General features: G+C 44.8%; 1 protein-coding gene across 10 annotated transcripts in view; it reads right to left on the minus strand.

The window, feature by feature from the left end:
- Positions 1-11,150, minus strand: part of PGBD2 (piggyBac transposable element derived 2) — a 31,472-nt gene extending 20,322 nt beyond the window's left edge. For 4 of the 10 annotated variants that reach the window (XR_007127562.1, XR_007127563.1, XM_047730654.1 and 1 more), the window contains exons 1-2: positions 10,943-11,051; positions 4,430-4,543 (exon numbers count right to left, since the gene is read on the minus strand). Coding sequence is in view for 1 of the 10 variants with exons in the window: in XM_047730650.1 (XP_047586606.1) it covers positions 10,943-11,112 (170 nt within the window). In the remaining 9 variants the exon portion in view is untranslated. Of the gene's footprint in view, positions 1-3,094; positions 3,304-4,429; positions 4,544-10,942 lie in introns of those variants that run through there. The other 6 variants (XM_047730655.1, XM_047730651.1, XM_047730656.1 and 3 more) reach the window with 4 other exon arrangements.
- Positions 11,151-13,198: the final 2,048 nt, after the last annotated feature.

The raw sequence follows: 13,198 nt of genomic DNA on the forward strand, positions 1-13,198 counted from the left end.
AACTCTAGAGACCACTTGAAATGGTGTGGGACCCAGGCCAACAGAAAAATAAGATGGGATTCCATTTAAAAGGATAGAAAAGTTCATGGCATTTTGTGCACAGACAGATCTCTTCCTATCAGATCAGTAAGGGACAACTAGGGTAAACATAGCAACTTTTCCCTTGGGATGGAAATCAGAGCAGACTACGAGTTCAACATTCTGGCTTGTCTAGTGGCTGCCTGAGGGATAGATTTCTGCCTCACCAGACTTGCAGCACTGATGGGAATGGCAGCAGTTTGGAGGTTACTGAAAATGTAGGCAGGTGTCACAATACACTAGAGCTAAAGAAATTCTACAGTTTTACATGCAGATGCCAGGGAGAGATAAAGATTATACACTTCTGAGAAGAAATTAGGGACAAGCCGCTCATGGTAATTGAAACAATTAAAAGTACAGAAAATGTTGATGAGGTTTGAAACTTCTAGGTGGGCTGACTAGTGAAGTATTCCCCTGAACAAAGCCAGGCCATAAAGATTGAGAGAGGAGACTGGGTTTTTTTTTGTTTGTTTGTTTTGTTTTGTTTTTTGAATGGCCAAATCCCAACAACAGATCACGAACATACAAAAAACTGGGAAACATGGCCCAATGACAGAAACAAAATAAAACTCCAGAAATGGATCTGAAAGAAAGTCAGACTGCTGAATTTCTTGGTTAAGAATTTAAAACAATTTGTTAAAGATAGTCAATGAGCTAAAAGAGACCACAGAAAGACACAAAATCAGGGAATATATGAATAAAATGAGAATATTAATAAAAAGAAGCAAATTCTGTCTCTCTCTCTCTGCCTGCCTCTCTACTTGTGATCTCTCTCTGTCAAGTGGACAAATAAAATCTTAAAAAAAAAAAAAAGAAGCAAATTCTGGAGCTGAAAAATATAATAACTGAGCCAGCATTACCCTGATATTTGAGCCAGATAAAGATACTAGAAGAAAACTAAAAACCAATATCCTTGACAAATATTGATCCTCAAGAAAATATTATTAGCAAAATAAATTCAATGTACATTGAAAGGATTCTATACCACAACACAGTGGGATTTATTTCTGGAATGCAAGGATAGTTCAACTTGAGAATAAAAAAATCTACCAATGTAATATACCAAGAGAACAGAATGAAAGGCAAAAGCCATATGTTCACACCAAATAATGCAGAAAAAACATTTAACAAGATTCAACACTCTTTTATTATAAAAAACTCTTAATAAACTAGGACTAAAAGTTAACTACCTCAACATAATAAAGATGAAATATGAAAAAAAATCACAGCTAATATACAAAATAGTGAAAGACTGAAAACTTTTCCTCTAAAAACAAGATAAAGATAAAGTTGTTTCCTCTGGCCTTTCTATTAAACGTAGTACTAGAAGTCTTAGCCAGAGCGATTAGGCAAGGAAAAGAAATAAAAGGCATCCAAACTGGAAAGAAAGAAGTAGAATTATCCATTCGTGGATAACATGATCTTACATGTAAAAATTTTTTAAAAAGTCAGAATAAGTAAGTTCAGCAAAGTTGCAGAAGTCAAAATCAAGATATCAAAAATTAGTTGCATTTCTATACATTAACAATGAACAACTTGAAGTAGAAATTAGCAACACAACTCCATTTACCACAGCATGAAAAGAATAAATATTTAGGAAGAATCCTAACCAAAGAGGTTGCAAAAACTATACACTGAAAACAACAAAACATAAAGTAATTTAAAAAAAAATACACAAAAATAGAAAGATATCTTGTATTCATGGGTTTGTATACTTAACATCAAAGACCTTGATACTGCCCAAAGTAATCTACAGGTTCAATGCAATCTCTATCAAAATCCCAAAATATTGGGGATATATATATATATATATATTTTTTTTTCTAGAAATAAAAAAATCCATCCTAAAATCAAGATACTCCAAATAGCCAAAATAATTCTGGAAAGGAAGAACAAAGTAGGAGAATTCACATTTCCTCATTTCAGTACATATTACAAAGCGAAAGAAGTCGAAACAGTGTGACACTGGTATAATGACAGATACAGAGACCAGTTAATTGTAACAGAGCCAGAAATAAACCCTCACATATATGGTCAGGTAACCTTCAAAAAGGATGTAAAAACTACTCAATAGGGAAAGGACAGTCTCTATAACAAATGGTGTTAAGGAAAAAAAAAAACAACTAGGTATCTACATGCAAAAGAATAAAGGTGGGCTCTTACATCATATACAAAGATTAACTCAAAATGTATCAAAGGGGCGCTTGGGTGGCTCAACTTTTAAGCATCTGCCTTTGGCTCAGGTCATGGTCCCAGGATCCTGGGATAGAGCCCCACATCAGACTCCCTGTTGGGTGGGAAGCCTGCTCTTCCTCTCCCACTCCCCCTGCTTTGTTCCCTCTCTCGCTGTGTCTCTTTCTGTCAAATAAGTAAATAAAATATTTTAAAAACAAAGACCTAAACGTAAGAGTTAAAATTACAAAATTCTTCAAAGATAACACGGTATAAAGATTCAGAATATTGTATCTCTCAATGATTTCTTGACTATGAAGCCAAAGCACCAGCAAAAAAGCAAATATTAAACGTGCATCAAAGGATACAATCAAGAGAGTGACGAGACAACTAATGGAATGGGAAAAATATTTGCAAATCATATTATTTGACAAGATGTTAATACACAAATAACTCCGACAACAGCAAAAAAAATAAGTGACCCATAAAAAATAAATCTTTAAAAAAAAAAAAAATAAGTGACCCAATTAAAACATGGACAAAGAACCTGTGTAGACATTTCTCCAAAGAAGATATACAAATGGCCAATAAGCATATGAAATGACGTTCAACATCACTAATCATTAGTAAAACGCAAACCACTACCATAATAAGGTATCACCTCACACCCACTGGGATGATCACTATTAAAAAGAAAATAAGAAATGTTGGTGAGGCTATGGAAAATGAGAACGCTTGTGCTTTACTGATAGGAATGTAAAATGGTGCAACCACTATGTAAACAGTCTGGTAGTCCCTCAAAAAATTAAAAATAGAGAACTACTGTATGATCCAGCAATCTTACTTTTGGGCATGCAGTGAAAAGAACTGAAAGCAGGGTTTCCAAGAGACATCCATCTTCACAGCAGCATTGTTCATCATAGCCAAGAGGTGGGGGCAACTCAAATGTCCATTAAAGATGAATGGAAGAAAATGTGGTATATACTTACAGTGGACTATCATTCACCCATAAAAAGGAAGGAAATCTAGTCACGTGTTACAGCATGGCTGAAACTTAAGGACATGCTAAATGATATGAACCGGTCATGAAAAGACAAACATTGTATGATTCTATTTACATGAGGTTTCTACAGTACTTAAATTCATAGAAACAGAAAGTAGAATGGTGGTTACCAGTGGAGGGAGGAGGGGGAAATGGGAAGACGATGTTTAATGGGGATAGAGTTTCAATGTTGCAAGACAAAAATATTCTGAAGATTGGCTGCACAGCAAGGTGAACATACTTAACACTACTGAAAAGTGGTTAAGACAGTACATTTTCTTTTATGTTAAGTTTTATAATTAAAAATAAAGAGAAGCATTATCAGAGGAAAAGAAGGTTACTTCACGGGAGTTTTTGACTCACTAAAAGGATAGAATAATTTTAAATTGTATGCATTTAATAACCATTTCAAAATATAAATTAACTGTAGACACCAACAAATCTATCACAATAATATCAGATTTCAATATACTCTTCCAGAGATTAATGATCAAGCAGACAAAATTACTGAGACTTGAACAGCAGAAATGACATTGTGAGTCTATCCTAAATAAACAGCAGTGATATCAGCAAGATGGCAGAACGGAAAGGCCCCAGCTTGTCTCCCTACACTATGATATGGCAGCCAACCACGGAAGAAGTGCTTTTGTATGAGCTTTGGGAACCAGGTAGGAGGCTTCAAAACCTGGGTGAACCCCAAGACTAAGAAGCACTTCTTTGAAAAGACAGGCCAGGACTCTGGTGGCAAGCTCTCCAAAAGTAGCCCCAGCTCTCTAGGGACTCAGCTCCAGGTCTGCTTGGCCCTACTCCTGCAACCAGTCCCATGAACCAAGAAACTCAGGAAGAACCACACTGTACACACCCCAGTAACAGGCCTGCCAGCCTTGGACTAGACTATGGATCCCAAAGCAGCTCCGTGTCCAAGCTCCTAGCCCTGCCCTTAGTCCTGCTCACCTACGGACCCAGCAATCCCCAGCCATGCCTGTAGCATTAGGCCCACCAACAGCAGGGTCTGCTACAAACCCTTACTCGGCCCAGTGACTTGGTTTCAACCTCTCTCTGCCTCAGTCTAAGAGGAAGCCCAGGGAACCAGGAGGAAACACACTTATCCAAGACTCCAGAGGCCAACCTGCACACCTTGGTCCCAGCTGTGGACCCTGAAGGAGAACTGTGATCCAGTTCCAGTCTTGCCTGGATGTGGTCCTAAAGGGAGTCACATCTACCTAGGGAACCAGCAGGAACCACATCTATCTGCAGAAAATGTTAACCATAAGAAAATGATTGATAAATTATACCACATTTAAATGAAGAACTTTTTGGTTCATCAGGAGAAACTCATAAATAGAATGAGTTATCTGTAACAGATATAAGGAGTTAGTATCTAGGAGATATAAAGAACTTAAGACATAAAAAGAAATCACAGGAACAATTAAGAAAAACACAATTAACACAACAGGGAAATGGGCAAAAGGATATCAGGACGCACTCCTCAAAGAAAATACAAACAGCACACAAACATGAAAATCTCATTACTATACATGAAATAAAAATTTTAAAAACAATTGAGATACCATTTCACATATACTAGGCTGGCAATTTTGTTTGTTTCAGAAGTAGATTTAGTAATTTACCAGTTGCATAAAAAAAAAAAAAGTGCTCATTTCATCACATGCCCTCCTTAATGCCCATCACCCAGTTACCACATCCTCTCACTTACCTCCCCTCCAGCAACTCTCTGTTTCCTAGAATTAAGAGTCTCTCACGGTTTTTCTCCCTCTCTGATTTTGTCTTATTTTTTTTCCCTCCCTTCCCCTATGATCCTGTTTTCTTTCCTAAATTCGACATGAGTGAAATCATGCAATTGTCTCTCCCTGATTGACTTACTTCACTTAGCATAATACCCTCTAGTTCTATCCATGTTGCTGCAAATGGTAAGATTTCATATTTTGATGGCTGAGTAATATTCCATTGTATATATACTACATCTTCTTTATCCATTCATCTGTCAATGGACATCTGGGCTCTTTCCACAGTTTGGCTATTGTGGACATTGCTGCTATAAACACTGGGGTGCACGTGCCCCTTTGGTTTTGGGGAAATACCCAGTACTGCAATTGGTGGGTCATAGGGTAGAGTTCCATTTTTTACTTTTTGAGAAACATCCATACTGTTTTCCAGAGTGGCTATACCAGCTTAAAAGGAGTGTAAACAATGCATTAGTATCCAATAAAGCTGAACACACCCAAACCAGCAATTCGGCCCAGGTATCTCTCTGGAGCCTGTGTTCTCAGCCTTAGCACTGACACCTGAAGCTGAACAATTCTTTAACGCGTGGGAGGGCTGGAAGAGATGGGAGGCTGTCCTGGACATCATAGAATGTTTAGCAGCATGGGTGGTCTCTACCGGTTAGATACAGTAGCTCCCCCCTTGCTAGGTATGACAACTCAAAGTATCTCCCTGTCTCCTTCACACGCATTTTCCCCTCTTCATGCCCCCCGACCCTACTAAATAACCACTGCTCTAGTACAACTACCGTCTCTGTGCACAAGGAGACTGGGACAAGAATGCCCACTCCAACACTGTTTATTTGTGATAGCAGAAACCAGAGACAGCCCAAATGGCCATCCCTGGAACAGATGTAGTAGAATACGACAGATAAAGTAAATGAAGAACTGTAGCCACACATACCCATGAACAAATCCCAAAAATACACTGAGCAAAATGAACCAGAAAGCTTGCTACATGCTTCATTTTACAAGGACCAAAAAGTTAAACAAAACTAATATATATTATGTAATATATATTAAATATATAGAATATAAACTAATAAAATATAAACTAATATAAACAAAACTAATATGTATATTATAAATATATAATCTGCAAACACATACATACACATGGTAAAACTTTAAAGAAAAGCAAGGAAATGATTAAAAGGAGCTTGAGGATAGTGGTTACCTCTGGAAGAGAAAAGATACAATTTGCAGACACACAGAGGATTTCTAAGGTTTTCGTAAGGTTCTATTTTTTTTTAAGATTTTATTTATTTATTTGACAGAGAGAGGGAGAGCACAAGCAGGGGGAACAGCAAGCAGAGGAAGAAGCACTCTCCACAGTGCAAGGGGAGCCTGATGTGGGACTCGATCCCAGGACCATGGGATCATGGCCTAAGCCAAAGGCAGAGCTTAACCAACTGAGCCACCCAGGTGCCCTAAAGGTTCTATTTCTTAAACTGAGTGGGATATTCAGTTGTTTCATTATTCCTGCTGATATATAATGCATGCAAAATATGCACAAAATGCATATTATATATATATATATATATATATATATATATATATATATATATATATATTTGCACGCTCACACATGCACACACAAAGGCACTGAGATACTAGCACACACGTGAGCAACTACTACCAGGGTGACCTGCTCAGTGCCCCCAGATGGGCAGCGGTCTGCAGAAAGTGTTCATCTGGGGTGTTCCAGAACAATGTATCTTGTGCAGCACGTGGAAGAAAATTAGAGAACAGTCATTTCCCCACTCTAGAGTCTCATGAAGAATCTCCTTACAAAATCCCTATTTCTCAAAGCCCAGCCTGCCCACATCACAGCTTACGCACAGTGGCTCTCACCATCTCACCTCCTCCTCTCTCTGCTCTACTTGGCGCTGCATGTAACTTCCCCTACAGCTTTTGAGGAAAACTCACTGCCCAACCAGACCACAAGATGCAGCATCCTGGAAACGAGTCCCCATGGGCCCTCGGTGAATCTCTAGGATCCACCTCTAGGGGGCTCCCACCTCCCTTCCCTTCTGACCTTCCTGAGCACTTGGGAGCACTTGGGCTGGCTGGCTATAGGTGCTAGGTGACTGAAGAGTGGGAGAAAGACCTGGTCCTTCAAACCCTCTCCTCACCTCCCATTCACAAGTCAGCAGCCTGGTAAGAATGTAGACGACAAAGCCAAGAGTTGTGAGCTCTGTGACTATAGGCAAGTCACTGACCCTGTCTGTACCCTCATTTCACCTCTACAAAGGGATCTTCCAGGTACTGATCCTAGTAGGGTTGTTATGAAGACAAAAGTCAGTGCATGTGAAGCTCTATAAGCATGCGGACACTCTATAACCATTTGCTATCATTTCAAATCCACAACCCCTCACCCACAATTCCCACAAATCAAAAATGCTGGGAAAACTGAACATTTCTTCACAATTTGGCAACACTCTGACAGCAAAATCTAAAATGATGGGAGGCTCTTTGGAATGTCTATTTCTATTCCTAACTGCAGATATCCATACATTTTGCTGCAGAAATTCTGTGTTTGATTGGGGGTGCTTTAGTATGACTTTGATAAAATTCAAACATGTCTGGCTGGTTTGGGGTCAGAGAGTGTGATCTGTGCTACCACTTCCTCAGCAATAGCTCATCTCAATACCTTTTTCTCTGTTGTGCCCCAGGCGGTCCTCCGTCCTCTTCCATTCACCAGCACTCAGTGACAGCCCCCACCCAGTCACTGTGACACAGGCCCATCCTCACACCCTGCTGAGAACCTCCCCAGGTCACATTTGCAAGGGTCCTGGAATTAGGTCAAGGCCACCACCCAGCCTGGTCCCCAGGGTCTCCCTACCTAGCCCCTGCCTCGGCTGGCCGGGTGACATCCTTCTCCAAGTCAAGGGTTCCTCTCATATGGTTCTCACCTTGATTACCACATTGCTGACCTCACCATGTGCTCCCCGGCCAGGCAGCTGCAGAATTTGTTCACCTTTCTATCCCCAGAAGCCAACACAGCTCCTGGCATGCCCCCGGTGAGTACTTGCTGAACTGAACAACTCACACCACAGAGCAAACAGCCATCGTTCAGGCGACCCAACCCACCTCCTCCTCCATCAGGCCTTCATTTCCACTTCACCTTCTGACTCCAAGTCAGCTGTTTAGAACAGAACTAGGAACTACTGACATATGATTGACCCTAACCAAAATACATCTGTAAAGATTCTCTAAAACATGCATAGAAAATGGAAGAGTAGGAGAGAGTCTAGTCTGTCAGTGGAGTCAGTTACGATAGCGGATTCAACCCTGATGGAAAGGGAAACTAAGCAAGAAGGGCAGCAGAAGCCACCTCTCCTTTTCAATGCTCCTCTGGCTATTCTCTCTAAGCTCTCCATCCCCTCCTGTGTGGCTCCTTCTTGCCCTGCCTGACAGTACCAACAGAAAAACGGAACAAGGGTACACAGTGCCCCCTATATACTACGCAAATTCCCAACAACAATAATGTTCAGACGGAGGCTGTTGAGCAACCAGATTGCGTACCCCCACACGTCCTCATTGATTTGGCAAACATCAAAAGTGTCTACCAGGTCCTAAGCATTTCTGTATAAAATTGCTACTTTAACAGAGCTACCAAGGAGAGAAGATGATAGAGATCAGGATCTGCACAATAGGACCTAGTTAGGGAGGTCACAGAAAACTTCCCTAAGGAAGGGATGACTAGATGGAGATCTGCAAGGAAGAGTAAGAACTCCCTGAGCACACAGGGAACAGAATCCCCGTAGGAAGAACAGCAAGCCAAGAGAGAAGCAAAGCCAGTCAGAGCAGAGCAGGGAACCTGAGGAAGAGGGTACAGGAAGAAACTGGACCAGCAATTCTGAAATGAGGCCTTGAGGTCACCATTAAGAAGTCTTACCTTTGTCCTACAGCATGGGGAAATTTTATTTACTTGTGCATCTTTAATTTTGTTTTTATTTTAATCCTAGTGAGTTAACAGTGTTATACTAGTTTCACATACACAATATAGTGATTCAATAATTCCAGATCATCTGATACTCATCACAACTGCTCTCCTTAATCCCCACCCCCTACTTAACCCATGTACCTACCCCCATCCCTTCTGATAACCATCAGTTTGTTCTTTATAGTTAATGGTCTTATCTTAATTTATCTTTTTTTTTTTTAAGTAAAGGGAAATTTTAAAAGATTATAGGCAGAGTATGGCACAATCACATGTACATTTTAGTAAGCTTAGTGTGACTCTGGTGTGGACAACTGAGTAATGGCACCAAAGCAAGCACAGGGAGACATAAGACAGGATGGTGGTTCCCAACAAGAAAAGTGGGCCAGCCCAGGGAGGGTTCAAAAAGGAAACCAAGTCTGGATTGACTGGGGTAGGGAAAGAGCTCATCAGGGAGGCCTTTCCCAGGAGTGGCTGAGTGGCTAGGGTAGGGTGGCATCATTCACAGACTCTGGGGACACTAGAAGAGGACCAGATGTGCCTGAGTTCAAGCTGAGATATGCTCATATCGAGGCAGAAATGCTTTTGAGATAGCCTGTAAAGCCACTGCGTAGGCCACAGGCTATCTGAGTCTGGAACAGAGAAATGGCCTGGGCCGGAATCATAAACAGGTGAGTTTTCTGAGGATTTGTGGTATGCTCAAAACCACAAGAATCCTCGAAGCCACAGGAGATCACCCAGGGAAATTGTCCAGATGGTAAGAGAAGATGGCCAAGGACGGGATCTTCAGAGATACCAGGACAGAAGCAGGTAGGTCTGAGAAGTAGGAGGAGAACCAGGATGGGCTGCGAGGCTAGTACTAGATGGGTCAGGGCACAGAGGGTGACCACTGGTGCCAAAACTGCCCAGAGGTCCTGCTGGACATTCTCTCTTGGGCCTGGCACGAAGGAATTTGAAAAGACCCTTTGATTTGAGACTTGGTGCTTCCAAGGCCACTCTGAAGGGTCTTGGTGGGTTACAAGAGCCTCCCCTGTTTAAAATGTAAGTTTTTTCAGGGAGACAAGACAATGCAACTAAATGCATTTAATGCATTTAAATGCAACTAAATCCTGACTTGGATCCTGTACCACAAAAAAGGAACAGAAAGGAGACAGGAGCAGACCTATCTGAATAAAACCTGTCGAAGTGACTGAGTGTCCTCGTCTTCCTGGTCTGTTAAATTAGACGTTAACATCTGGGGAGTCTAAGGGAATACAACTGAGAAAACTTTCGTACTCGTTTCTCAACTTTTTTTTAATTGTGAAATTATTTCAAAAAGAATTTAAAAAAATAAAAATAAGACATTTTATAAATGTAAACGCCTCCAAGTTGCGCCACGTGCCACCGGGCTCCGGAGAAGCTTTTAGGCGACACCGCGCCCCCAGCTCTACCCACCACACCGACCCACGAAGAAGGGAAGAGGGAAACAAAGGACAGTCCGCTCGCAGAGGCGGGCAGAGGCGGCAGGAACGCCAGCGATGCCCGCATCCGGCGGGTCGCGCAGCCACCCCTTCCCTGGGCGGGGGTGGGGGGTGCGGCCGGAGATTGGCCCCCAGCAGGCCCCACCGCAGCCCTGACGCGGCCCGCAGGTCCCGGCCACCGCTTCCCGGTGCACCCTGCGTCACGGCACCCCGGCTGCCCGCAGGGTCTCGGGTCGCCCCGGTTGAGTCCGCCCCGCAGCGGGAGCGCCTCCGTTTGGCCCCGGCAGCTCGGGGGCCCGAACGCCTATTGTCCCTGTACCAGTCCCTCCCGCCCGCCCCCCGCGCGCGCCGGCCACGATGGCCAGTGCCTCGGGCACCGTTGAGAAAACGCAACGCCAGGCCCTGCCGCTCACACACCCAAACCGGGGCAGGTCAGCGACTCGGGCGGGCCGACGCCTACCTGCGCGCGGGGCAGCCGAGGCCTCTCACGGCGGGGCAACTAGCCCGGAGCGCCCCGCCGCGGCAGCCCGGGGCGTCGCGGCCGCGCAACGGCCGGCACGAGAGCGCTCGCGGCGCTTGGGCTCGCCTTCTGGACCACGCCCCCAGCCACGCCCCCAGCCACGCCCCCATCCCGAGCAACCACAGAGAGGCCGGGGCCTCCGCGGAGCCTAGAGAGAACTGCAAGGTTCCTCGGCGGACAGGGAAGTACCGGCTCCGCCCGCCCCGCTCGCTCGCAGTGCGGTTTCGACGCTGCTGTTGCGGCGGCTTTCTTGGCGCGAAGCCGTCTTTCTGTCTGGGAGTGGGGGGGTCTGCGGACGAAAAGACATCGGGAGGCAGGGAGGACTCCGGGAAAAGTCAGCCTTCCCCTTCTCAGCGTGAGACGGTCCTTCGAGGTCGCCGGGCCATCTCGCCGGACCACCTCAGCGGCGACCGCGACGCACCCGGTCGGCAGGGCACAGCGCGTCGGTGGCCGGGAAGGCCGCCGGGGCGCCCGTGCCTGAGTCGCCTTGCAGGGTCGGAGCGCCCCGATGCAGGACCGAGGGCACCGGCCCCGCAGGATTCCCACAGAGCCGACGGTGCCGGCCGGGGTGGCCCGCAGGGCTGACCTGCACCTGTCGGCTCGGCGGGGCCTGTGCCCGCTGCCGCGCTGAGGGCCCCGTGAAAGCCGTTTCACGAATGCGCGCGCTCCCGTCTCTTCACGCTTGCCCGGTTGTGCTGTCCAGAGACCCCCGGTTTTCTCCCGGTTGCCAGTAAAACCCTGCCTTCCCTATTCTTCGGCTTCACGGTGTCCTCTGGCTCCACACCCGCACCAAGACGAAACGCTTCGGGGAACGGTGGGCCTGTGCGGGCCCCAGACCGGCGGTGGCTTCACCTGGGAACTCCATAGAAGAGCAAATCCTGGAGTTCTGTGGGGGAGACACGGAGGGGCCCCGCAATGCGCGCCCTGCCGCCCTGGGGCGGTCCGGGTGCAGACCAGGTTTCCAAGACGACTGCTCTGTGGCGGGGTCTCCTAACCCCTGCAGTCGGGACGTGTTGGCCCGCAGAAGTCTTTGTGGTGGGGGCCTGTCCTGTGCCTGAGGCGTGAAATCACCGGATAAAGGACGTGGTGACTCGTTAAGTTTGATTTCCAGGTAAACAACAGTGTTGATTTACAATTCATCGCTTTTAAAGATTGTATTTATTTGACAGAGAGAGACATCAAGAGAGGGAACACAAGCAGGGGGAGTGGGTGAGGGAGAAGCAGGCTTCTCCCAGAGCAAGAACCCCAATGCGGGGCCCCATCCCAGGACCCTGGGATCATGACCTGAGCTGAAGGCAGAGGCTTAATGACTGAGACACCCCAGTTCTGTATTTTATTTGGACACACTACCCCATGTGTATTTTTATTTGCTAAATCTGGCTGTTTTGATGGTAGTATATTTGAACACCCCTTGTCTCTGCCCACTCAGTGTCAGTAGCACTACCCCCTTCTCCCTCCAGTTATGACCACTAAATAGGTCTCCAGTGTCCGCAGTGTTAAATAAAAAAGTCAACTGAGTTCATTTGAAAGATGTACTTGGCTTTATTAAATAATTCACAAATCGGGCAGCATCCCATCTAGCAAATAGAAGAACGCTATGAGAAATTATACAAAATGGAAGGCCGTTATAGAAGGAAGGTGGGGCAAGAAAGCTTTTAGCAAACGAAAAGGATTGTTCTGGGAAGACTTCTTTTCCTTGTAAGGGGAAAGGCAAGGACTCTATCTGCAGTGGACCTCACCTGCCTTTGAGGGATGGAGAGAGGGCTCAATGGAGAAGACTGGCACTGATCCAAAAAATTCCCAACTTACTGGTAAAGACTACATTTCTGGGAGAGGTTGAAACTGCAAGTTTTCGGTTTTTTTTGTTTTAAGATTTTATTTATTTATTTATTTTTTTAATTTGACAGACAGAGACCACAAGTAGGCAGAGAGGCAGGCAGAGAGAGAGAGGGGAAAGCAGGCTCGCCGCTGAGCAGAGAGCCCGATGCGGGGCTCCATCCCAGAACCCTGGGATCACGACCCGAGCCGAAGGCAGAGGCTTCAACCCACTGAGCCACCCAGGTGCCCCTGTTTTTTTTTGTTTTGTTTTGTTTTGTTTTGTTTTGTTTTGCAATTTCTTTTTTCCTTTTTTTTTTTTTTAAGGTTTTATTTTTTTTAAGTAATCTCCACACCCAATGTGGGGCTCGAACCCACAAC

This window comes from Lutra lutra, chromosome 5, assembly GCF_902655055.1.
Source record: "Lutra lutra chromosome 5, mLutLut1.2, whole genome shotgun sequence".
Taxonomy (NCBI): domain Eukaryota; kingdom Metazoa; phylum Chordata; class Mammalia; order Carnivora; family Mustelidae; genus Lutra; species Lutra lutra.